The sequence below is a fragment of the Geospiza fortis genome, unplaced genomic scaffold (assembly GCF_000277835.1).
Source record: "Geospiza fortis unplaced genomic scaffold, GeoFor_1.0 scaffold318, whole genome shotgun sequence".
In the NCBI taxonomy this organism is placed as follows: Eukaryota; Metazoa; Chordata; class Aves; order Passeriformes; family Thraupidae; genus Geospiza; species Geospiza fortis.
In genome coordinates, this window is record NW_005054371.1 from 1,754,148 (window position 1) to 1,780,900 (window position 26,753).

General features: G+C 38.5%; 1 protein-coding gene across 1 annotated transcript in view; it reads left to right on the forward strand.

Moving 5' to 3' along the window:
• The window catches only part of LOC102044913 (collagen alpha-3(IV) chain), a 43,472-nt gene extending 21,426 nt beyond the window's left edge, over positions 1-22,046 (forward strand). Inside the window, exons 26-52 of the mRNA XM_014308497.2 lie at positions 97-265; positions 1,412-1,504; positions 1,988-2,092; positions 2,939-3,036; positions 4,387-4,537; positions 4,659-4,772; positions 5,559-5,726; positions 6,832-6,921; positions 7,521-7,655; positions 8,362-8,460; positions 9,509-9,598; positions 9,959-10,098; positions 10,974-11,100; positions 11,362-11,442; positions 12,065-12,163; positions 13,109-13,159; positions 14,106-14,291; positions 14,983-15,113; positions 15,559-15,631; positions 16,929-17,000; positions 17,122-17,241; positions 17,378-17,476; positions 18,064-18,276; positions 18,937-19,114; positions 20,142-20,256; positions 21,544-21,716; positions 21,962-22,046. Of these exons, the coding sequence (XP_014163972.2) occupies positions 97-265; positions 1,412-1,504; positions 1,988-2,092; positions 2,939-3,036; positions 4,387-4,537; positions 4,659-4,772; positions 5,559-5,726; positions 6,832-6,921; positions 7,521-7,655; positions 8,362-8,460; positions 9,509-9,598; positions 9,959-10,098; positions 10,974-11,100; positions 11,362-11,442; positions 12,065-12,163; positions 13,109-13,159; positions 14,106-14,291; positions 14,983-15,113; positions 15,559-15,631; positions 16,929-17,000; positions 17,122-17,241; positions 17,378-17,476; positions 18,064-18,276; positions 18,937-19,114; positions 20,142-20,256; positions 21,544-21,716; positions 21,962-22,046 (3,255 nt within the window). The remainder of the gene's footprint in view (positions 1-96; positions 266-1,411; positions 1,505-1,987; positions 2,093-2,938; positions 3,037-4,386; positions 4,538-4,658; positions 4,773-5,558; positions 5,727-6,831; positions 6,922-7,520; positions 7,656-8,361; positions 8,461-9,508; positions 9,599-9,958; positions 10,099-10,973; positions 11,101-11,361; positions 11,443-12,064; positions 12,164-13,108; positions 13,160-14,105; positions 14,292-14,982; positions 15,114-15,558; positions 15,632-16,928; positions 17,001-17,121; positions 17,242-17,377; positions 17,477-18,063; positions 18,277-18,936; positions 19,115-20,141; positions 20,257-21,543; positions 21,717-21,961) is intronic.
• Positions 22,047-26,753: the final 4,707 nt, after the last annotated feature.

Below are 26,753 nucleotides of genomic sequence, written 5' to 3' on the forward strand. Positions count from 1 at the left end.
TAATACAAGATTATAGTCAGAGAAATGGGAATTTTGTTAAGAAAGCTGAGGTGGAAGGAAAGCATGTAATTCTTGGTATACATGTCTAACCATTAGGGATTGGCTGGATCAAAAGGAGACAGAGGACTACCTGGATTGCCTGGTGGAATTGGGCTTCCTGGAGAAATGGGGCTTCCTGGACTGGCAGGTTATGGACCACAAGGAGTAAGAGGTTTTAAAGGCTCTAAAGGAATACCTGGACCACCTGGATTACCTGGAGAAGCAGGTTAGTAACTTTGCTATTTTACTGTATTTTACCTATGTTAGGGAGTACTAGATTAAAATTGGAGAGATAGATTGAAATCGAAGAAGTAATTTACTAATTTGGGAACACAGCTACAAAAACCCAGAGCTCCAAACACTGCAGCTAAAAAAGACACACCAAGGGGAGCAAAGACCTGCCACAACATGGCTCCCTCCCCATGTTTCAACTTGCCACCAGCCTCACCCCCATACGCCTTTTACTCCCTTACCTAGGGTTAGGGTTCTGAAAACCACAAAGCCCAGAGCTCCAGGCACACTGCAGATGTGAAAGGCACCCCAAGGGGAACACAAAACTGCCAAGACATGGCCTCCTCCACAGCTTGTTCCTTAGAACCAGCTCTAGCCCAAGGCTGCTTTTAATGTGGTTCATGGGAAACCTCTCCTTGCCATGGGACTTCCAGAACATTGTCCCCACTTCGGGTTCCACCAAAGATCGTAGAAAAGTCTTGGGATGATAAGATAATTTAGGTTTTAAGGACTTTGTGCAGTCTGAACTTCATCTCAGCACTGAGACAGCTCTGAGATCAGACCAATTTACTGAAGGCATTATCCAGTTGGTCCTTGAAAACATCAAAGGGCAGAGACAGCACTTTATCTCTAGGCAATGTGTTCTAGTGCTTGACTGACCTTTCTGTGGAAACAGTAACTAATCAAGCATCCAGCCAGTCATCACCATTGGTGTAATCTAAATCAGCAGGTTAAATGTAAAGGGCGTAGTAATTCTTGAGTGCTGGAAACATACCAGTGGAAGAACTCAGCTGAGTGGCTGAGTTTGCTTAAAGATAATGCCCATTGAGCCTTTATGACATGGAGTCGAAGAATTAAGCACTTGTCAGTTGTATCATTTTCCTGGTGGCTTTGTGCTTCTTTTTCTGCGTTTCCCCTAGACTGCAGGAGGGCTGAGAGGACGACTGCAGGTGGCAATAAAATAATTTTGCTTAATGAATTCAGGATGTGAAGGCTTTTCAAAAATCTGTTGGAGTTTCAGAAATATGGCAACTGTAGGCAACTGCATTTTTAGCCAAGTAGATGGATCACTCATATTTTTAAATGCTTGAGATTACCAAACTATATGCATTTGTAATGTTTTATAATGTATTTGCTGAAGGTCTGAAAGGAGAGACCAGTAGGGCAACTCCATTACCTGCATTGCCAGGACCTCAGGGACCACATGGTTTACCTGGACCCCCGGGAGTGCCTGGTGAGTGCAGCATTACATCAGTGAAACAGTTAAAATCAGAGATTGGTTAACTGTAAGGCATCTTTGCTTGGGTTTTGTAGAACAATAGTCCTTAAAACTGTCCTGAACTGCACAGGAAGTTTTTTTACAGTTTTATGGTAGTTTGTTTTTGTAGTTCCTTCTGTTTCAAACCTTACCCCTATAAAGTGTGTTTGGAACCTTTCAAGAAGTGGAAGATTCGTGTCTGCATGTAGCTGTCTCTAGGAGTCTGGAATTTGGCCAGATTGCATAAAAACCTATCTCACAGATGCATAAATGCTTTGACACTGTGAATACAATTAGCACTTTAACTATGAAAACCTGCAGTGAAGAAATAAGTGTCTAAATTCTAATATAATCTACAGCTGTGTCCTTATTAATAATGACAAATTATAAGACACATAATCTTACAAGTTGATGTTCTGTGGTAAGATAATTCACAGTTTATTTATTTTCTTTGGGCAGGTAGGGTTGGAACAAGAGGTCAGCCAGGTGACCCAGGACATTCAGGACCAACAGGTGACACAGGCTTTCCAGGGCTTGGGTTTCCTGGGAACCCAGGTCCAAAAGGTAAAATACTCTTTTTGATCTTAGAAAAAGGCAAAACAAAAAAAAAAAAAATTAAGTACACCTTAAAATAATTAACAAGTTAAAAAAAGAAAATCAATGAACAAACAGATAAGTGTTTTTAGCAGTCTTATAATTTACTGCCTTAAGTCTTAGAAATGGCAAGTGTGAAATATTTTGAGGTATTTCAGAGTATGAAGTATCAAAGCTGACAGTAGGGAAATACTTTTAAAGACATGGATGCTTGCTGGAATACACCAAACAGGTGCAGCTATCTCATCTGAGATCTCATACTTAATTCAGATGGATTCTCTTTACCTGGATATGTGTTACAGAGACAGAGCTGTACAAGTGTCAAAGTGCTTTATTTTTAATCAATTTTGGTTATGTACAATGCAATATCTGCCCTAATATGCAGGTAATAGAAAGCATTTTCGATACTTTAAATTTAGCCATTCCTCATGCAAAGTTATAACTGCCCTTGAACCCTAGAAATACTGGGAAATTCTCATAATCCAGTAAGGACATGAGTTAACATAAAAAGCTCAGATACTGAAACTTGTACCAAGCTGCTTGGTAAAGAGAACAGCAGGGAACTAACATCAGAATGGCTTCACTTGGAAAAAAAATGGTGACATGCTTCAAGTTAGTTAATTAACAAGCAGTGTTTCAGTCAATTTTGAGTGAGTGTGTAAGGAACAAGGTGCCATGTGTCACATTAGCGCTGAAATCAAGATCCTCCCTTCAGCTCATGTAAGCTGCTTCAGTGCCAGAGGCTCATAAATGCACACATGCAAAGACCCTTTTGTAAAATAAAGTGTCTGTACTGCCATTTAATTCCTTTTGCAGGAGATAAAGGACTTGCGGGAGGCAGAGGGCCACCAGGTTGTGAAGGAAAGATTGGAGATCCAGGCCGAGCTGGAAACCTAGGACAACCAGGACAAAAGGTTTGGTTAGAAATACAGAACAAGCTTTTCCATAGGCCCCGTTCATTCAATTTTATACTGAGCAAATAAGTTAGAAATTGTAAGGAATATGGGAATTCCTTCATTTTTTGACTAATTATGCACAAACTATGAAATTAAATTCTTTCTATAAAAAGGGGCTCAAGCCAAAATTTTTGATCCAAATACAAGATTTCAGAATTCCAAGTGTTTGGGATGTTTTCCTACTTTGGCTTTCGGACCACAAGGAGGATATTGCATTGCTTAAAGCAAAAAAATTAAGGCCACAGCTGCTGAAAAGATGCCTGTTCAGAAATCCAATTAAGCATCTATTTGATGGAGGTAATTGACAAGCAAGTATGTATTTCATTAAGCAAGTGCTCTGTTAAATTGAAGCATGAAGAAAGAAGGTTGGAGGTAATACTGCACCCACTCTTGCTGATTAACAGAAGCTAATCTACTGATTCTTGACTACTCTGTAATTAGGATTCAAATTTTGAACAAAATAATAACACCTAAATTATTTGAACATATAGCATTTCTTTGTCTGTTTGTCCCCGTATGTCATTCTTTTGTGTGTTTTTTTGACATGACAAAGGAAGGCAGTTGAGGTTGTGATTTTTTTTTTCATCTGTACCTGATGCAACAGAGCATGTGGATGTCAAGTGGCCTCTGTGGTCCAAGCATATCATTAGTGACTGGTATAAGTTCAGGTCTACTGATCTGTTTATGAACATATTGATTTGCTGGTACTCAAAACAACCAGCAGTTCAGTCAGCTAAAAAAACCTACTAATTCAAAGTTTCCAGTCAGGAAATGCACTTGGGACATTTGTGATAAAAGCAGTCTTCATGGATAACAATGTTCAGAAGAATGACTTAAAAGAACCCCAACAACTGACTATCCTGAGGCATATCTGGGTGCTGACCTTGATCATTCAAATAAATAATTTTATATATATATAATACATATTTTTAATATAAAATTAAAAGTTATATTTGCACAAACTTCACCTCCACTTTCAGATAGTTGTTCAAAGCCATTCACAGCTGCAGAAGGCATCTCAATGCAGTAAAGACCAAATGGAGGGAAGTGTCTTGCATTGTTGAGTAGCAACTTCTTAGGGCTAGGAGACAGAGTTTGAAAGCAGTCTAGATTAATTACTCAGCTAGCTAATAAGGAACATCCAGTGGTTTGCTGAATTGAAGCCCTTAGAAATTATAGTGTGAAAGATCCAAAGGGAATTAAGAGAATTACCCTAATAAAATAAGGTCATTATTACTCCAGTGGAGAAAATATTTTGGCAGATTTGCAAAGCAGAGAGGATTGTTTCTATTTCTCTCTGTGTTGCAGGGTGAGCCAGGCGTGATTATTCCTGGAGAGCCAGGAAGAATGGGTTCACCAGGAGGTCTTGGCAGCCCTGGCTCTAAAGGTGAAGTTGGACTTCCAGGACTCCCAGGCCTACCAGGGCATCCTGGGCATGATGGTGATGATGGCCTAAGAGGTAATATTGCCAGAGAAGCTCAGGGAGCACAGCACATTATTTTAAGGAAAATCAAATCAAACAAGGTTCACTGAAAGCCTAAAACTTAATTTGGCTGTGAATTCACTCTCATGTCTTTTAGGAGATCGTGGCTCACCTGGAGCTCCTGGAGACCCGGGTTTTCCAGGGAAACCTGCTGAATGTCTTATTGGCCTGCCCGGATTGCCAGGGGGCCAGGGAGCTACAGGCCCACCAGGTAGGACTTTCTGACCCAAAAATGGCATTTGACTGGGTGAGTCTGGGTTTTGTTTCTGCCTTCCAATGGCCCGAGGGAGCTAAAATTATTTCTGGATATTGGTTATGGAATAGTATGCAAGAAAATATGCAAGAAAACATTTAAAAGATGTTCTTTCTGTAGATGGGAGGAAGCACATGCACTGATGAAGAGAGATTAAGATCCAGATTCCATTGGCCAGTATAAAGAGTAATCACAAACTCACCCAAATTCCCAGGAAAAGGGATAGATATTTCAGACATATCTCCCCTGTGGGACGGAACCTAGATCCTGTGGTGAATGGGATTGATAAAGAAATAAGTGAAAGGAAGAGCTCAACTAGGTAGGAAAAGAATCTAGGGTGCCAAAAGTACCTGCCTGTACTGCATATGATTTTCTTTTCAAAAAAAAACCACACTCAGATATACAACACATTCCTTCTCCTATATATGATCTCAAAAGGATTTTTAAAAATAAAATTTTATGAGGAATGAATGCAAAATTGATGAGGTTTTCATATTTGGGTTTTTCTTCTTTTTCTGGGAAAGAACAGATTTGTCTACTCTCACTTTTTTTTCTTCTTTTCAAAAATCCCAGCCTACAGCCCTTATAAGATTTTCTGAATGTATTTGTTGCCTTACAGATCTCATGTTTAGCCTCAAACAGGCAGAGTTCAAGAGGAGTTTCATGCTTATGATGTAAAGATAGAGATGAAGGTTTGTTTTTCAGACAGATCTACCATACTACACTGTCCTGCACTTTTCTTAGGAGGAAGAGGTTTGCAAGGTTCAAAAGGAAACCTAGGTGCTCCTGGTTTGAGTATCCCAGGAACTTATGGAACGCCTGGGGAACCTGGATTAATAGGTCTTCAGGGAAAAACAGGATTACCTGGTCCCAAGGGAGAATCTGGAAGGCCAGGAATCTCTGGTTTGCCAGGTAAGGTTTCCCCAAGTATTTGTTTTGATATAGCAATTGAGTCTTTGCAGAAAGGTGTTTTGCAAAAAGGTCATGTTTTTTCAGACTGAAGATGCTGAAATGTTTTTCCAGACTGAAGATGCTGAAATATTTTTCCATCAACACCTTTCATTTATCTTTGAGATTTTTATGAAAAACTAATAAATCATTCTTCCTTAAAGGATGAGCGTATCTTGAAGCTCTCTTGACGCAGTGTGGAATTTTCTATAAAAGTCTTTTGAGAAGAGTGTTTTATCTAGTTTTTGTACAGGAATGTCCTTGCAGTAGGACATGAAATAGTTAATAATCAAAGAAACTCCCCCAGCACAATGGAATTGCAAAGTGTGTAGTTCTTACTCAGCATCCCTTTTCAAATAGTTTGTAATGCCAGCTTCTTTTTCTTATGAGCTCAGATCTAGTCTGACAGAGGTGAGTCAGATCAAGCTCTGTCACTAACCAGAGCTAACTTTAAGTAAGCTAAGTGGTGCCTGTAGGGTTGATTTGTTTGGTTTTTTCTTTCAGAAATATGTTGAAATTTGTTTTGAAGAATAAAATATATCAGTCATATAATGTTTCCTATTTCTAACAAAGAGTTTTCTTTAATATCAAATCGTTACACTGTGGGAAGGAGATGGTACATGCCTTTTTATAGTGAGAATCTGTAAAGCTTTTGATAAACATGTAGCACTTGACTCAGTTATGCAAACATGGACTTCTGGTGGCATTTGAGGGAGTTATTTCCCAGCTGGTCTTTGACTCCTGAGCCTGAAAGGAATGTCATTCCCACACATCTCATGACTGATCTCTCATCCCTGTGTGGGTATCTCAGATGCATTATCCTTACTGTTAGTTTTTAATTCATTGATAGGAGCTGTTGCAGCTACTAATTTAGGTAATTTGGAGGTTATAAGTCATGATCCTGTGGTTAAAGATGGGAAAACTGGCTTGGACAGTTACAGAAATGGAGAAAAAATAATGTAAGCTATTAAACACTAAAATGACAGATGTATGTGTAGTTTTCTGAAGTAATGTTCTATTTAACTGATTTAATACTAACAAATATGTTCCTATTGCTTCAACTCCACAGGTGCAAGGGGAGATCCAGGTGTAATGGGACTGTTAGGAATTCCTGGACCCCCTGGCATGGTTGGAAGACCAGGCAACCCTGGCATCCAAGGCGAGTGACCACTTTATCTGCCTTCTTTTTCACTTAGAATACAGGAATTTCAATGCTCAAGTTAGTCTTGTGATCCATTTTGTGTGTATTATCACTCCTGAGTATAGATGTTGTACTGGAATTTCTTTGAGTCTTGGTAAATCTGTTTTCCGTATATGTGCAGTCTGCAGACTGAATAATATAATATTTTTAGCAGTTTTGACTTGCTACCTTTTCTTTTTCATTTTTTTAAGTGCCTGGTGATTTGCTCAATAAAGAGCAGAGAGCCTTTTTGCTGGTTTTTTCCCCTCCTATGTGATACCATTATTATATTTATTTAACAGACACAAGATTGTGTGTTTATTCACTATAAGAAATAATTTCTATGTCTTGCTGGAAAGACAAGCATTACTTGCTACAAGTAATCTGTACTTGTAGGTGTTTTATTGATGATTGTTGCAGTTAAGAAGCTAGTTTAGGTTGTTTTGCATGGTATATTTACATATGTAAATTACAATTGTTCTTGAAGATTGGCATTATCTGGTTTGTTTTATTATATCATCTAGTCAGTGAATGTCAGTGAAATGTTCTCCTGAACATTTCACTCTGTTTTCTTGCAGGTTCTCCTGGCTTCCCAGGAATACAGGGAAGAAAAGGATTTCTTGGACAAAAAGGTGAACCAGGTGATAAAGGTTTTCCTGGACCATCTGAGACCCTGGTTGGTATTGGGGACAAAGGAGAACGAGGTTTAAAAGGTACACATTCATTGTTCTGCCATTAAAACTAGCCAGGGTTGTCATCTGTTTTGCAGTTTCAGTGGACTCTAAAATATGGAATAAACTGACTCTACTGCTGAAAGTACTCACATTGTTTTGAAATAATCATTGCTAAACACTAGAACTGCCTTCTTATTATGGAATAGTTGGATATTACATTGAATATTCAGTTCAATTTTAGTAAGTCTTAATTCCTTTAAAAAGCTCTTATTTTAATGCTAAATAATATATCAGTAGTACCAGGAGGCTTCTATACATACATGCTATACATTCATGTTTTTACATTTTTATTATCCTGTGAGCACAGAAATGGCTGTACTTACCAACCAGATGCTAGATTGCAAGGACATTAAATCTGCTCAGAAGTACTTGACTGCCAGAAACTCCTCCTTTGTCTGCAATATTAATACAGACTCTCTATATGAGCTGTAGATGCTTAATGCTACTATCTGGCTTTTTCTTTTGGTATTTTCCTATGGAAGCTTTCAGGAACTTCCTATTGCCTCCACATGAAAAAGAAGGTGTTGGATTTGAGTTTGTGTTTTGCTTATGTGTGTTCAGAGTGAAAATCCCATGCTCTACTTCTGTTTCATTAGCTTAAAGAGTTATAGAATGTTAAACTTTTACAAAAGTTATATTCTAAGATGTTGTTTTGTAATATCTTTTAAATGAAACTTCATTTTAGGAGTTCAAGGCCAAATGGGTGTAAGGGGAGAAAAAGGAGACGTTGGTGTGCAAGGCCCACCAGGTGTTGATGGGTCTGAAGGAATGCCTGGTCTACCAGGTATGGAATATTTGTATTGGAAATCCCAGTGCCATGTGGACAGGGAGGTACTGCTGCTCCAGTGCACACCAACTTGGCTCCAGAAGCAGCACTATATTCTCTCTATTAACTCTCAAGCTTTCCTGAGATTTCTGAAATTGGGCAATTTCAAAAGCTGCAGTTTGAAAGTCACAGCAGCTATCACTGAATGATTCTTTGTTTTCTTTCAAATATAGACCATTGTTTAGGATGACAAATAGAAAATAATATTAAATCCTGGATAACAATGAAGTCTAAAAGCTGATGAAACCAATGAATAAAAATTAATATTTCTAAAAAGCAAAAAGAAGTCTGAACTTGCAATATTATTTAAAAATTAATTCTAAAACTTTACAATTTTGCACAAAAATATTTTAGGGTTTTTTTTTTTATTTCAGATGAATGATATTTCCCTTTTCAAAACTTACATATTTGACTTGTATTTCAAAAGTTAGCAGATTTCCAGTGAAAAGCAGCTTTAAAAATGTCAGGCTTTGGCACATTGGCATTTAGAAAGAATGCTCACAGAACATTCTAGATGTATCTGGGTCTTTTCGTCATTAAACTGAGTGCTAATTTAGCTAAATGAATCTCAAGATAAGTGAGGGAGGGGAAAATTTCTTATGTTACACCCAGCTTTCTACTATATCCTAGTCATGAGAAATCTGTCATGAGTAAGTAATAATGTGATTGTTCCATGCACAAAACTAAACTGAACTGGAGTGCAAGCAATGACAGGAGAGTCCAGTGCATAAATGCAAATTCATGATCTTGATCAAATTCAGCTAAAATATATTGCAGTGGCTGTCCCTAAGTGCTGTGGTCACAAACCTTAATTTTAACATTGATACATAAGGTATTTGTTATTTCCTTGGCTTTCTGAAAACAATAATGATAATTTTATCTGTGTCTGTGCAAATGGCTCCATGTTGATTATCTCTATAATAGTAATACACTAAAAGAATGTGTGTGGTAGAGGATTTTGTATCCATAACAGTTCTAACATGACATTTATTTCTTCATCTTGTAGGAGCCAAGGGATTTATGGGTCTCCCAGGAATTCCTGGAGGACAAGGATTCCCAGGTGCACTTGGAGACAAAGGGGACATGGGAATTCCAGGTCATTTTCTTTCAAGACATATTACAAATTCATAGAGCTCTCTAGAAGCATTTGCACAGGTCTGAGCTGTTACTGTCAGCACATCACACAATTCTTAGACTGGGATTTATTCTTTAGTATCCATAGACTTATCTTCACCCCAGTATTTGCTTGACTGGCAGAATGCAATTCTCCCTCTCTATCCAAATTCTTTAATTTATATATTGTTACATTGAAGAACCTCCTTTTAGAAATAAAATCACCGTTTAAAGTACTTAATGAAGAATTAATATCTGTATATATTAGCAATAGCTCACAAAACATGGAGTGTGAAATGCAATGATCCTTTTAAGAATGGTATCAGTATTGCTATTTTTCCAGGTCCAAAAGGCCAGAAAGGATCTCCAGGCTTTCCAGGACCATCAGGTGACCCTGGTCCACCAGGCTATGGTGGCTTTCCAGGTGACAAAGGAGATCCTGGGTACCCATCTGCTGGGCCTCCAGGAGAACCTGGTCCAAAGGTATAAAGGCAGTGGAAGAACTTTCCTGTTAGGCAGAGCCTTTGACTATAGAAACAGAACAAGTGTAAGCAAGAGCTGCAGAGTTTGCAGAAATAGTTGATTTATTAGTGGTAAGAAATATGAAAATTCTATTGTGTCATTATTCAGGAGAAGTTTATTTCATTATATTTCACTTCAATTGTGCAAAAATTTCTTATTTATAAAGATGAAATATCTTGAAGTAACTTGCTTTCTGTAAAAGTTCCTAATTCATTAAGAACAAGGATGTTAAAAAGTACATCAAAAACTCATCTTAGCAAATGTTTATGCTGTTTGGTCATACATACACTGCTAAGAACAAACCAGTATTTTTAAGTTAGATCAGTTGGATAGTCTACCTCCACATGTTCTGGTTGTTGAATAACTGGAAGTCTTTTTACCTATGAGATTATCTGAAATGTGTGGCTGAGGCTGTAAACTCCTCTATAAGTCCTGTAATTTAAATGATTTGTTTATTTTCAGTATGAGCTGGGTAGCCCCAATGAGATTACTGTGAAAAAGTCAGCAGGAATTCAAGGAAAAAAATACAATTCAGTATTTTGTATAGCTGCATATTACCTAAGGAATGAATGTTTGGATCAAAAGAAGAGCTGGTAGAATAAAATTGAAGGCAAATCTGTGCCAGGGAAAAATCTAAAAACAACTTGGTTTATAAAGGTTAAAAATAGATCTTAACTATGTCTAAAAGATCGGTGGTATTATGAGAAGACCTTGTATTTAGTCTGCTTTGGTTTTTGTCTGAAAATCCTAATGAAATGTGATTACATGTAAATTGCATGTGATTTTTCTATTCTACACTGTGATTCTTTACCTCTGTGTGTGCAACTGTTTCTCAGGGAGATCCAGGTCCCCCAGGAGTTTTTGGCCTCAAAGGAGAAAAGGGCTCTGAGGGTCAGCCAGGGCTTACAGGAGTACCAGGACCACATGGGATCAGAGGGGAAACTGGAGGTGCAGGAATCCCAGGTATGGGGTACTTTTGGAGGGCTGGTGACACGCTGTAGGAGATAATTCCTCCAACCACACAAGAGCCTGGGGGTGGCACGCTGAACTTGCTGACTGCTGCAAACCTGAACAGCTCCTCTGTGGTCACAGCAGCCAGGCCAGCTTGGGTCACCTGGAGAACTTTTGCAGCTGGCCAAAGCAGAAACAACAGCAAGGCTCTAAACTGAGTCTGGATCTAGAGGTGATGCCACTTCCCCTCTGCCACACTCTCTCTTCTTACAGGGCAGTATGGAGCCCCTGGAGATCCTGGTGTTAAAGGATGCCAGGGCCGCCCAGGACAGCAGGGAGTCCCAGGCCCTCCTGGTATGGTATATAGCTTCTCTCCTAAGTCACTGCCCTGGATTTGGGATTTCAGTTCAGTTTGAGGCTTTGTTTGCCTCCTTTTAACAGCCCATTTTCAATGTTATCAGTTCAGCTGAGGCAAAAAGTTTTAATTTTGCTTCACTACTGGAAAACTTTTTGCCCTTTTTAAATTATAAGTACATATCCAAGGGTCTCAAGATGTGATAGCCACACAATTATAAGAAAGGCTTAGGTTCTTTAGGTTCTACTTCCTAAAAGACAATTATAAACTAAGATATAGGTAGATGAAGAGAAGAAAACTAACTGGAGTAACAAAGAATTGTAGTTGTCTGCTAAAGCAACAGAACTAAAACAGAATTAAAAATATACCTCAGGGGCAGTGTGTCTATGTAGCAACAGAGGCATGCACTGAAGGCTTTATTATGTCTGTGAAAATAGGGGGGCTGTTAAATCCACTGAAGTCCAGTGAGCTCCATACAAGCTACATGCTGCTCTATACCAACACAGCTACCCCTCTCTTTGAAGTAGCTGAGCTAATTAAATTTCAATAAAGGGGAGTAAAATCTTCCCACTGCAAAATTACAGAAGTAAAAATGACATTTTGGTCCATTGTAATTCACAGGTGCTGTTGGAGTCCCTGGAAAACCTGGACTTGTTGGTGAAAGGGGTACTCAAGGTCAGGATGGTATGCCTGGTCCCCCAGGAGTAAAGGGAGAACCAGGTAACAGCAGTGAAATATTTTCATTCTCTTTTACAATTGGGTTTTTTTCTGTAATTATGGTGACAGGGATGATTTAGGAAGGATTACCAAGGAGCTTCTGTGGAGCCAAAGCTAAGTTTAGAAGTAGAAGGTTATAAGTGGTTTTCTATGTAATTTTTGCACATGCAGTCAACAACCCAAGTGCATTACAAATGCTCTGTTCTACATGTGTTGTAATGTCACCTAAAAATGTTCATGTCTGCCAAAGTACTGCTGGTTAACAGCTCCAATGGGTTTAACCACAAAGAGTTTAAAAGAACCAAAATCTTTTCAATCTTCTGTCTTACATGAATATAAAATAGAAGGAATCACAGTGTTTTCCTGCACAAATAGTGAAAGCTTCCATGACCAACACCTTGGGTTGTGAAAGCTTTCATTTAAAAGTCACTCCTGATGCTATCAATATTCAGATAGATTTAGTCCTACACTGAATTCTGACAGAATTTTGCACTGAAAAATTTTTCTTTGCATGCTAGTATCAAGAAGATACTTAGAAGGCATCCATAGTATTTAGAAAGTATTCTCATGTTGAAGTAATCACTGTTTGAAGTAATCACTATTAATGTATTTTCTTTTATAGGTGTTTACATTTATTTTTGTTTTTTCTTAATAACTAAATTAAGTGCAGATTTTTTTTTGTTTTTTTTTCTCTGAAAAGAAAGAAATAGCTTCTTCTTGTAGAATGTACCTCAAATAAGACCAGTTCTTCCTATAAATAAAAACTTAAAAATTTAATTTGTGGTTTTGTATAGAAGAAATAGATATAATACATTTTACTTTGCATACAACTACACTCTACCTTTTGATACCATGATCTCTGAAAAAATGTATGAAATATTAGAAAACTCTGATGTTTTCAAAAAATTATTTCAGATTTTGAGTGTAATGTGACCTAATATTTTACAGGACCACCAGGGAGAGGGATCCCTGGTTTTCCAGGTATTCCTGGGCGTAGAGGTGAGTTGCCTTTTTGAAAAGCAACAGCTTAATTTTTAAATCCCAGAAACATCATCCCTTCTGCTTTCAGGTGCTTGAAATGGCACTAAGAGTGTCAGAGGAAATCAAGAGTGATTCTGTGCTTTTGATCAATGGTTTGGTCCTATATAGTAAATGTCAAGAGTTGTTGCTTGTAAAGTTTAGATTGTTGTAAAAGGCAAATAAAGAAGCTGACTACTGTGGTCTTGTGAAGGTGATATACACATTCTAGAGCTTTTGAAATGTTATTGTGATATATAATTGGATTAACAGAGTAGGTTCTTATCAAAACAAGATCTTTCTGAATAACAAGCACACTTTGAGAAAGCTGCAGTGGTTGCATTTTAATTTTGTTCATCTTCCCTTTTATTTTGATAAACAGAAGAGAGACTCTTCCCATTTTTTAGGTTTTACAACGTATTTGTAGCGCTGGTAGAAATCCACTGATTTTCTTTACTTTAAAAAAGTAAAATTAAAGTACTCTAAGATTGACTTCAGAACAATATCCTTATGGAATAGTCTCTTATTTTGTTGCATTCATATTGATGCTTCCAGCTGGGGTGTAGTTTAAAAGGATTTGTTAGTTCTGATGAACAAAGAAGCATTTCTTCTACAATAAATATTCCTTCTCTGCTCTGTTTATCCTCCTCTCAAGTTTATTCCTTGGGATGAGCAATCTCTGAAATGGAGTGAGTTGTTTTTTATTTGTGGGGTTTTTTAATTTAAAAAAGTGGTGTGTACCTTGCTGTGAGTCCTGTCTTCTCAGAACTATTTTGCTTTAGGGTAGCAAGCTGGCTTTGGGGACTTCTCTGTACTAAAGACAAAGGCTGAATTCCGCCTTTGCCATATAGGAAATGCATTTTTGGAGTTGTCACATCACCTCCCTGTCTTGACAGCCTTCTCCACATGTGATATCCACACTTTGCAGGAATCAAAGGGGACATGGGACTGCCTGGTTTTCCTGGGCCCCCAGGTGTGAAAGGTCATCAGGGAGATCAAGGACCCATTGGACCTCCTGGCTTAGTGGGGTTACCTGGATTTCAAGGCACCACAGGCGTGGCAATCATTGGCCAGAAAGGGAACAGGGGTACTCCTGGTGCACATGGAAGACCAGGTGTGTTTTTGGAACTCCTTATTTGTCTGAAAGAATATACTGATAATTGAAAGTAGAAGTCAGCCTATCCAGAATTCAAGATTGAAAGGGGTATTCCCCCAAGAGAGTTTCATAATTAAACAGATCCTTTAGCAGCTAATGCAACATTACCATTGCAAACTACATGATCTATGCAGTGCCATTTAAATTAAAATAACTCTAAGCTTTTGAGTCCACCCGATTGCATTATCGTGCTTCCCTCCCATGTGGTTCATGAGGCGGCTGAGATCCAACTTTAACAAAATGAGATAGCCTAACACCTAAACCCAAGTCATGTTGTCACTAAACCATGTCCCTAAGTGCCACTCATGCTAAGTAACAACATGGCTTAGTGCTAGGTTTTCAATTGGACTTAATGATCTTAAAGGTCTTTTCCAATGTAAATGATTCTGTGATTCCAGACTTAACTACAACTGGAGGATATGCTAAAAGCCTGTAGTGTTAAAGAGTACTGTAAGTTCTGATCTTAGATTAAATTAGCAGGTTAGGAAAAATTTGATTTTTTTAAAAAGTGCATATATTTCCTTGGAAATCACTGAGGTGATATACATGAGTATTGTTATGGGGCTATTGGATGTTGCACTGGGTTGTGTGTAATCTAGGTGAAAAGCTGTTGGCAGCAGTTTTCCCTTACTCTGATGTTTCTGTATAGGTGCTCCTGGTTTTCCAGGCCTTCCTGGTCTTTCCACTCTCAGCGTGAAAGGAAGCAAAGGCGTCCGAGGGGCGGATGGAATTCCAGGGCCAAGGGGCCCAGCTGGTGACATTGGCCCTCCTGGTCCCAAAGTCAGTGAAAGGAATACTGTTTCTTTCTTACTGCATTGTTAGTCTGCTCTTACCATGAAAAGATAATAATACCCATTGAAAAACCCTCCAAAATCTCTAAACAAACAACAAGCCCAAACAAGTGTCCCCTCCCACCCATTTTCACAAAAACACCTTGTTATAGAGGAAATAAAATGGATATGAGAAGCCAGTTTTATGGACTTAAGTGGGTCAATAAGAATTATTTTTCTAATTCCTGGTATGTAATTTCCTTGGCTGGTCTGCATTACAGGATAATCTGAACAATAATATGACAATTTCTAACATGCTTAAAAGTGGATCAGATAGTTCTAGTTACAGCATATTCTGTGAACATAATGTCTTGAATATTCTGAACAAAAATCAAGTATATTTCATTGTATGAAGATGCTGCTCCTGTTTACCACTGATGTTCTCTGTTTTGCAGGGAATAGAAGGTCGATCAGGCTATCCTGGTGCTAGAGGAGACCCTGGATTTCTTGGATTCCCAGGTGTAAAAGGTACTCATATATTTATTATGTACACTCCTGTGTGCTAAATACAATCATTTACATGTTGAGTTATAATGGTATTTGTGTATGATGGGTTCTAGAGACACAAGGTTTTGCCACGAAAGTCAGGGTATAAGTCAGATCTAAATGAAAACATTCACTAAGAGTTTTCACTGAGGTACATGCTCTGGGTGGGTCCTAACAGGCTCAGGTGAGGAAGGGCTGACACATCAACAACCTCCATTTCAGGCAAATTCAAAACAAGTTTGTCCTTACTGATTGATGAGCTCAGGACTTTGGCACTGACTCTGCCAATTGGAATTATCCCACCACTGCTAGAAAATGTGACTTTTTGACAATCTCTTAGCTATAGAACTCAGGAGCTTTTAATCATAATTACAGCACTGGGTCCTTTGTTTGCTGTAAGAATAGTTCCAAATAAAATCTCACTTACAGTTTATCAGCAGATGAACTGTTAAATGTATTGGCATCATTAATTTCATATTCCTGAGGGTAAGCTGACTCAGTAGCTAGATAAAAATCCTTTCAATTTAGACAATTTCCTAGTGATGAAATATTATCTAGGCCTGCATTACTCCAGAATTCTCATTCTTCAATTGCATGATTTACAGTCCCACAGAATTGTCATTACCTATTTAACCTACCTGTTAGTGATCCATGCTAACTATTGTGCATTTTAAATTTGTTCTGATTGGCAAAGTCACCACACAGAGAGCAATCTTACTTTCTTTAACCAAAAACTCTCATTTCACATATGTCAAATCTCACGATGTGGCATTAAAAATACTTTTAATTAATTCTTTTTTTTCAAACAGAACTGTGGAGCATGGTCTGAATGTAACCTCATATTGTGCTCAGTGAAAAGAATCACTTAACAAATTTATCAACAAAAACTCTACAGCTCTCTTAAAGCCTTCAACATTACTGGCAGTAGGGTAAAAGGGAGCTGAACTCCGCGTGAAGGCTGCAAATCCAGTGACAAAAACATGTAAGATAGAAAGGATATAGTCTAAAATTGAGAATTTAAACTAGGTTTATGGACCAACCTTCATATAGATAGGTATGACAGTACTATCTTAGAAGTTAAATGCACTTGATCTATAAATTATACAGTTGCAGCAGAGGTGAAGAAACCCACTTTCACATATCAAACCAGTCTATAGGCTGTGTTACCCTTTGGGAACTTTGCATGGATTATGCAGGACTCTTCAACAAGCCTCTGAAACTTTGACAGTTGTTTTGACATTTTAAACCAGACAGATTTATCTTCAATCTTCTCTTTTAGGAGAAAAGGGTAATCAAGGACCCCCAGGACCACAAGGTGCAGAAGGGCCAAGGGGACCAAAGGGCCAGCAAGGTAACCAACCCTTCTCCTTCCAATACCAGCTGACTTAGGTTGATTTATTTGGTTTGTTTTGTAGTTTGTTTGCTTTCTCTCATTGTAAAGCAATAGATACTCATTATATTTTTGCTGCTAGGCCCACCTGGATTCCCTGGAAAAATATTCTCCATCCCAGGAAGCAAGGGTCCTGCAGGACTGCCAGGAATCCCAGGAACACCAGGTGATCAAGGAATTCAAGGGATTCCTGGACTACAAGGTGATTTATATTTTTATCTCTATGCATGTGTCTGTGTGTGCTGCTTAGGAGAACATTTTGGTTCTGCACAGAAATCTGACATGTCTAAAATCTTCACCATATGCCTCTGGGGAATTTTTTCTTGATTGCAATTTAGGACCCAAAGGAGTAAAAGGTCTACCAGGACGTTTTGGTCATCCGGGACATCCAGGATTGCCTGGTCCAAAAGGAGACCGGGGATTTCCAGGACCAAGAGGTACAGGAAAGCAGAATCTCTGTTTGACTGGTACTAACTGAACTTAAAGATAAATTGTACTGCTGATTTCTGCAAATCCTTCCTCTTACATGTATTGAGATTCTGCAATTTACAGAACATTTACAGTCATTTTAGGGACATATGTAAGCACATTCTTAGCCTTTAACAGATGCATGTTCACAACTGAAATAATAATTTACAGAAACATGCCTTGACTATGCTCTTCTGTTATTAATCACTTCTATTTAGTCACTTGAAATCTGTAGGTACCAGAGTGCCTTTATATTTCATCAAAATAGAATGAAATATTTTTATTTAGGCGTCACAAAATATTTTTATTTTAAGCTTTTTTTGGTAAAAATTACATTGGTACTTTAAAATACCTCACTATACCATGAAGTTGCCTGAGCTAAGTCTGAAGGAATTCCTACATCTGGAACTACCATCTGGAAATACTACCAGTTTTTAAGTTGTATCTTGTTATTGGTATTTTTTGGTTAGTTTTCAAGCAGTTTCACAAATTTAAAAGAAATTAAAATTTAAACAAAATTATAATACTTGCAGACATATTTATTTCTCATCCACAGGACAACCTGGATTGATTGGCTTTCCAGGTCTGCAGGGGTTACCTGGATCACCAGGTACTATCACTGCTGGTCCAACAAGAAAAGGATTTATCTTTACCCGGCATAGTCAGACAACAAAGATTCCTTCGTGCCCACATGGGACATCCCAGATCTATGTTGGCTATTCACTGCTTTTTGTACAAGGAAATGAACGAGCACATGGACAAGATCTTGGTACTGTATTGGTAAAAAAAATTCAGGTTGTTTTCTTAGAGTCCAGTAATGCTAAGTTGTCCTGAAACCAAATTTACAGTAAGTGTCTGAGATAAACATTGGTTTCAACCATCTGTCTCCAGAGGGGCCTGGAGTCAATTCAGGAATCATGGTTTAAAAGACACTTTTCTTTCCTGCACTCCTATATTCCCCTGTTGATATCCCTAGAGTTTTTTGAGGAGCAATTCAGTTACTTATGGATAGATGTCAAGTATAAACCTTCACAACATTTGCACAGGGCTGACAGCAACACCACAGGATGTGAAGGAGAATCTTGTGGGTTTTGAAGCCTAAGTGGGAAACTTTAGGGTGTGAATAATGTCACCAGAAACTTTTGTTTAAGCAGCTGAATCCCTGCTACTGTGTCAAGGGCTGATACCATTCAAGAAGATTGTATTATTTTAACAGATTTTGTTCTTAGCCCTTGTTTATTATATAGATATTTTTGTATAAGCCAGAAGTATTTTGCTTTCAGATTATTTTACTGAACAGACTCTTCTTATAGTTAACAACTGTTTTAATTCTTCCTATAGTAGATTGGGTGCCATCATGTATCTCTTCTGGTCACTGCACTAGATTTAATCTCCTACTGCCACAAACCTCTCCTCTTTTGTCTTCCAGGAACAGCTGGTAGCTGCTTGCAGAGGTTCAGCACCATGCCATTCTTGTTCTGCAGCCCCAATGATGTTTGTAGCTTTGCTTCTCGCAATGACTACTCCTACTGGCTGTCCACTGCAGTGGTGATGCCACCAGACATGGCACCCATTTCTGGCAGGGCACTAGAGCCCCAGATAAGCAGGTAAAAGGATAAGAGTTTTAGCTCTTCTGCCCTGGAACCACAGAGGCATCACAAATTGTTTTAAGTGGCAAATCTTAGGCAAGACCTGCCTGTCTCTGCCAGTATAAGCACTGACTTCATCAGCCTGGTTTTTGATTACTCACCTAAGTATGTCAAATACTCAGTGATACTCTCAAGAGAAGTTGGAATAAAGCTAGGGTCCCACCACAGGGCCTATTGCTGCAGAGCCAGCATAAGAAAATGGCACACTGTCCTACTGATTACAGGGATTGTTTTCTTTAGACCCTATCATTATGGATATTAGAGACAGACTAAAATTAAATCAAGACAGCTTTGTTATTTAGAATTATAGCACAAATCAAGTTCTGCTTTCAATTCTGGATGATGTCTTTACTGTAGCTGGTGAAGAACATTGTAAACTGAGCTGAAGGTTCTCATCTATGCAACACTGTTCTGCAAGCTTGGCCCTTTCTAGTTGCTTGGAATAGCTGGGAAGGGTGGAGAACAATGTAAGAGAAAAGCTCTAAAAGCATGAAGGACCTAGAGCAGCAAAATCCAAGGGAAGGCAGGCTTTGCACTCTTCTGTCCTGCCCTACCCTGTTGCAATCCAGTAGCTCAGCTTCAGTTTCCTCATTTAGGAAATAAAGATTGCTTTTTCTAATCAGCAAATAAAGGTACAAAAATACAGAACTTTGAACTAAACCAGAACAACATAAAATAGTGAAAAAGGTCACATACTGCTCGTTACTTCGTGAAAGGCAAAATTAAGAAGTTCAAATGTTCTGGAATTGCTTCCTATCTTAGAACAGTTTTAATCTGGTGTTACTAGTAGAGATTGCAAAGCAATTGCAAGGTAAGGGGTTCAATTTACTTGCTCCTCATTAAACACACACACCTGTGTGAGTAGTAGCATTTATAGCAAGGTATGCTATGCCATGAAGTAGCTACCATCCTAGAAGGCACAAGTTTGTTTTGCTTTCATGTTTTCCCTCATGTCTGCACTGAATGTATGTGCTTTCCTTCACAGGTGTGTTGTCTGTGAAGGAGCTGCAATGGTAATAGCAGTTCACAGCCAAACAACTGTAGTTCCTGCATGTCCAGATGGCTGGATGTCTCTCTGGAAGGGTTTTTCTTTTGTTATGGTAAGGATATAACAACTTGAATTATTCATTTTATGTCCTCTCATTTTCATTGGTGTTTTCAGAGCTCATTTGTTTCTTAATAACTGTTAAATCCTTTTAATTTTTTTTTGCCTCTGCCAAGAAGTAGGAAATAATTCTATTAATTCTTATTCAATTCCAAAAGTATAAAAACTTCTATTCTCATCTGTTCACAAAAATAGGTGGCAGGAGGAAAAGCAGAAATTATAAGAGAAGTACTAAAGGACTTTAGTCTGACAAAAAAAATGCATTCACTTTCACATGTTATGATAAGATCTGGAAATAGGTTTGGGGAGTGGAGTGGTTAAAATAGTTCTGAACACAAAAACATAGAAATAAGTGACCAAATTCCATGCCAGAAAGTTCTTTTAAAAATCAGATTTGGGGCTGAAGTGCACCAAAAGCTAAAATAAAAATAAATGCAGAACCCTGTCTACAGCAGACTGCCTCAGCAATTTTGATGCCATAATTAGATATGAGTGAAGAAAGTTCATAATGGAAGTGCAAATTGAGAACTGCTTATGGGACTAACTGTAATTATAATAGGGGATGTAGCATTTCATCTGTGTTACCCATGTTTGTGGGATGTCAATAGGGATTGAAAAATGAAGGTAGAAAAATTTTAAATCCCTCTTTTTTCCATAATGTAAAGTCCTTTTAGGTCTAGGGTGAAGTTTTTGTTTCTCCTGTGATTTGGCCCCAAGTAGTAATAATAATAAACTTGGGAAAAAATGGGAGATTTTTTAGCATTTGGTTAAAACAATTTACTTGTTTCCAGTATCAGCAAAGTTAGATGGTATTTTCTAGCCAATTTTAAACCATTGGAAATTATTATAGAGCTACTTCTACAAGCATTTACCAACATCAGAGAAGGAAAAAGCCTTTGCTGCTGTTTGTGTTGCGAGAAGTGATCAGTGCAATAAAAAATATGAAAACACACCCCCACCAATTTGGTTTATTTGTAATGTAGTTACTGTTGTACTCAACTGGACAGAGGCCAGCTTTCTAGGCTTTGTACTGGTTAGTTCCATGCATTTCATCAACCTGAGAAAGGCCCTTGCAGGCACTTAAGAAATGCCATAACTGCTTGAATTTTCAGAAGGCTTCTGTGCTTCATTGTAAGTTTTATCAGATGAATCTGCATTCATTTTATTTTGTCCAAGATATACCACAGAACATATGGTATGTTTTAGAAAGGGTTTTTTTTTTGCTGGCAGTTTACTAAAAGCTGATTGACAAGTTCTCATGAAAATGTTTTGGTGGTTGCAGTACACAAGTGCTGGCTCAGAAGCTTCTGGCCAAGCATTGGCATCTCCTGGATCTTGTCTGGAAGAATTTCGGGCCGTCCCATTCATAGAGTGCCATGGCAGGGGGACATGTAACTACTACACGAATTCCTACAGTTTCTGGTTGGCATCATTAAATCCAAGAAGAATGTTCAGGTAAACTGTACTTCCCTGCATCCCAATGCCCAAGGACACAAATGCCTGCAAAACCTGTGGGGGCTTCCTTTGTAAGTCCCTTCGGGCTAGGCACTCCTGTTTGTTAGGTACAGAGTCATTTTGTAGCACATAGATGTTTGAGCCAAGAATTTCAAGGTTGTTGTCAGTAATTCCATACCCAAAGTCTCATTGTCTCTTCCTGTTTTTTAAAGAAAAATATTGAATGTTTGGGTTTTTTCTTCTAGGAGACCTGTGCCACAGACTTTGAAAGCAGGACAACTAGAGAATATCATCAGTCGTTGTCAGGTCTGCATGAAGAGACCAATCTAAATGGTGGCCACTCTTCACAGAACATGAAACTGATTTATTACAAAGAATTGCCTAACTCTGAAGAGCTATAATTTATTGAATTCCTGCTGCATCTGGAAAGAAAATTATAAATTGCCAATGCAGCATTGTGGTGAGGTAGGGCAACAGTTTGACTTTTGTCTATGGCAAATGACAAAGCACTTTGTTGGAGGAATCTTATCATGGCATCTGCAGGGGCACCTGCTGAGCCTTGTAATTTCTGAGCTGCATCTTCACCATAAAACTACAGCATCACCAGATCCTTAATGAAAGATGTCAATGCTGCCTTGTGTCATGTGCTTTTCAAACAGCAAGACAATCTAAGTGCTCCTGTATCAGCTTACATATGTTCAGTGTTTCAAGTGGATATCATTTAAGATGACAGTCTGGCACTTAAGATAGGGTTCAATAGGAAATATTTTCAGTGCGCTTTTAACTATATAATGATTCATTAAGGGTTGTTTTGGTTTGGTTTTCTTGTCTAATAAACAAGTATCTCCCCACGTACCTCACCCTTCCTCTGGCTGGCAAACAGGAATACAAAGGTTTTTGTATCACTGTGATGATAATGGTGCTTGACTGGCCAGAGAGGGAGCGACAGCAGGCACTGGGCAGGCAGGACAGTGGTGACAGCACTGGCGGTGTGCTCCAGAGTGACTGTGGCTAAGGGCTGACTGAAGAAAGTGTTGGGAAGTTTTCTTTAGATTCCATGGCTTTTGACATTGATCATGCAATCTTTGAGTTCTTCAAATTTGGCAGGATTGGGCCTCTATTATGGTCACATGCTTTTGTCTCTCCTGAAGAAAAAACTATTTACCATGTCATTTGGGATTTTGTTAGAATTAACAATTACTGTATGGCTCAAGGGCTCCCATGGCATTATCAGATTATCACACATCCATCAGGATGTGATTCCTAACAAAATCTTTAATACTTCCATTTTACAGTATTTCATATTTAAATATTTATCACAAATTGTATTCTGTATTTAAATATTTAGCACACATATCTGCAAATGAAACCATTTATTCCATCCAGATAAATGCACGCATCCAGAATTTTTAAAAAGACTGATATTTAAATTGTACCATCTAAGCACTGACTTATATACAAGAGAATCCAACTATAAATGAACATAAATACTTGAAAAGCACTTTCATTTGCTCATATAAGTTATATTAAATTGTAGCTCTGAGGGTTTTTTTTTATATTTATAACGTTGCACTTGCAAGGCTATTTAAAATTGTAATGTTGACATTTAAAATGTTAATATTTTTTAATACTTGCACAATTTATCAGAATTTCAGTATTTAGTGAAGAAGCCTAATTCATCTTAATAGTTCTGTAAATGCACCATTTTAAATGTAGGGTCTAGCAATTCAGTGAAATAACCAGGATTTCACATTTAGATTTTTTTTAAGCCAGTGAAATTTTATATTGTTTCTGTTAAAATACTTGCATCATGTTTGTCAGACTGTTTGAATTTTCAGTGTTAACCTAACTAAGAAATGGTTTTGTCTGTGTTCCATGCCTGTTTCTTATGATGGAGCTAACATGAAGATACCATTTATATGAACTGAATGGATATTTTAAAATTGTTTGCTTGAACAGTCATGGTAATTCTGTTTGCAAGGTATAATTGTGAATTTACAGGGTTTAATGAAGAATCTCTTTGCAGATGCACTACTGGTAAGAAGGTATTAATGTCAAGTTAATATTTAGTCTTTCATTTGAATCAAGCCTGGGGTTGAGATTATCTTCCTTAAAACAATCACATACTAGACTTTTCCATAAACTCTGAAGTTTGCTTTAAATACTCAAAGACCACACTTGTTGCTTGGTAGATTGTTGGGGTGCTGGTGGCTTCTTTTTTTCATTAATGCTCATTGCAGTCATCCAAGCATTGATGACTGCAGTGATGACTGTGGAGACTTCAACATAAAACTAGCTGGTAAAATACAAATGTGAGTACCTGGGGCTGAAGTCTGCTGGGAATGTGTCCAATAGAGAATAATGTGTAAGGAGAAGGGAATGGATTGTGGCTTTGAAGTCCAAAGGTAAGTTACAGGGAATTCTGTCTCATAGTATAGCATATAACTGGAAGTTATGCCTTGTTCCTAGTTTTGGATTCTGCTGCTCACTTTTTTTGTGGCCTTCAAAAGTTACTGAAGAAAGATGTTGATAAATAGCTCTAGATTTTGAGTGCTCAAAATGACTCTCTCTTTCAAAAGCATGAAATACAAGTGCAGGGACACATGTTTGTCAAGCCTGGCATTAATACAAGCTAGACACTGGAAATCAAAGAAAAACTTGGGAAAAGTTGATGTTGACTTCTCACTGCAGCTGCAGACCATTTTCCTTCCCTACTGCTAATGGTTGTTGTGAGGATTAGTTAACTGCTGTCTGTAAATGCTTTGGGAGCCTTAACTGGAAAGTTCTGATGAGGTGCAAGGTGTTAATATATTGTACTGAAAGAATGGACACATGAGAAATTTGGAATAACGAGCAAATACTGGGGGCTGTATCCTGCTAAATACAGCCAAATAAAGATATTTTGACTAAATAAAAGACCCATTTCCATGTTGGCTTTTTTTTTTCCCTTTCCAGTACTAATGCTCTTGTCCACTGCCTGTGCATACCAAAAAAAGGGTTATCTGATTAAAACATAGGGGGTGGAGTTTGTCTGAAGAAAGACTCTCACTCCCTCTGACCTGGACCACACTCCAAGTTTAGGACTTGAGTGTAAATACCCAAGCTGGGTCTGTGCATACCAGCTTTCTTCCTACACAGGATGCTGTGATAAGCTGGGGTTTTTCTTCTTATCAGCTGGTTCAGGGCTGTTCTGGATTCAGTAGGAGAATTTACATTGCTAACTGATAATTTATATTGCCAACACACTCATGCTTAGGTTGTTGCTCAGTAGTGTTTACTCTAAGTCAAGGACTTTTCAGTGAGAGAGGCACAGAAATGTGGGAGGAAGCATGGCTGGGACAGGTGCCCCAAACTGGCAATTCCATGCCATAGAACACCATGCCAGTACTGGGACTGCAAAGAGGAGGCTGATGGTGGATCAGGGACCAGCTTGGCATTGGGCAGCAGGGGGAGAGCAATTGTATTGTCATCACTTGTCTTACCTGGGTTTTATCTCCTTCTTTCCTTCTCCTTTTTATTACATTTAGTAGTAGTAACATTATTATTAATATTTTGTTTCAATTATAAAACCATTGTTACCTCAACATGAGTTCTATTTTATTTTCTTGATTCTCCTCCCATCCCATGGTGAGGTGGGATGTGGGGAGTGAATGAGTGGTTGTGTGGGGCTTGGTACAATTAGAGTGTGCAGAAAGAAAAAGGCACAACCTAAAATTATTATCAAGAGTTCAGCATGAAAATAAAGAAGACAAACCAGCAGAACTGTTGTATTCAACATGCTTAAGGATGGCCTTTTAAATCACTGATCTGAAAATCAAGGATATCTGCAGTGAAATCTTCAAACTGTCAAAGAAAGTTACTTGTGCAAGGACCTGTACACAATGCAAAAAATGGAAAGAACACCCTGAGAGGGGAAGGGATACAGCCTATCAAATTCTTTTTGAGCTGGGACAGAAGACAGGGGAGCAAGGGCAATCATGACCCTCTAATAGTAATTTATAATGTGATGCTATGCTAGAAATCCCCACCAGCTTTTTTGGAGGATTTCCTGTCACTCAGAATGACTCAAGTGACTTGTCTGTGACCACTGAATTTATCAACAACAGTCATATATATTCAATGGAACAAAAACAGTCACAGAACTGATCTCAACATACAGTTACATATGGGGAATCACAGGAGAGGAGCCATATTTCTAGTGTGATTGAAGAACAAGTTTTCAGACAATAATTGCTCTGGGGTTTTCTTGTTTGTTTTTATTTTAAAGATCAAATCCTTTTGATAATTTATAAAATGTTAAAGAAGAGGTAAAATTGAGGACTCCACATACAGAATGATGAAGATTGCCTGGTAAGATGTGCTTGGGGCAGCTCATGTTTCAAGGCAGCTAAATATAAGAGCAAATGTAAGATCTCAAGACAACTACTGCATCATTCTCAATGTTGGACAACTTCTGTTTAGTAGGAGATCATATTTCTGACCATTTGCCTATGTAAAACAGTGCTGTTGATATTTGTGAAGAGCTGAATTAGCAAGTTGCAAGCCCTTGATCAATACATGCTTATGTGGTGGAACTGCTACACTTTCTGACCTCCAAAATATCGTAATCATAAATCCAAAGATAGGGAAAGCTCTGAGCCTGCTTTCTTCTTTTTAAAAAGTACCTCATAGACATAACAGCATCTTTCATTGTATTTTCGTGTGTGGAGTTGAAAAATTGAGTTATGCCATGAAGCAGCAGCTGCTCTTGGGTTCGCTGATAATCAGGAGGGGTCAGCTAATGGTGCCCTTAGAAACTTTGAGCGCTGCCGGGTGTCAGCGGGGCACGAAAGTGACGGCTGTCACCCGCCTTTGGTGACGGTAACGGGGCGGCGATGGCAGCGGGCCGGGCAGGGCCCGGGGAGCTCAGAGCCGGCCTCAGGCGGGGCTGCCCCGGCTCTTGCCCGTGCCAGAGCTCAGCACACACCCGGACACGCACGGGTCACAGGCACCGCTCCGTGTGTGGGCACAGAGCGCGGCTCTCCCGCCGCACGGCTG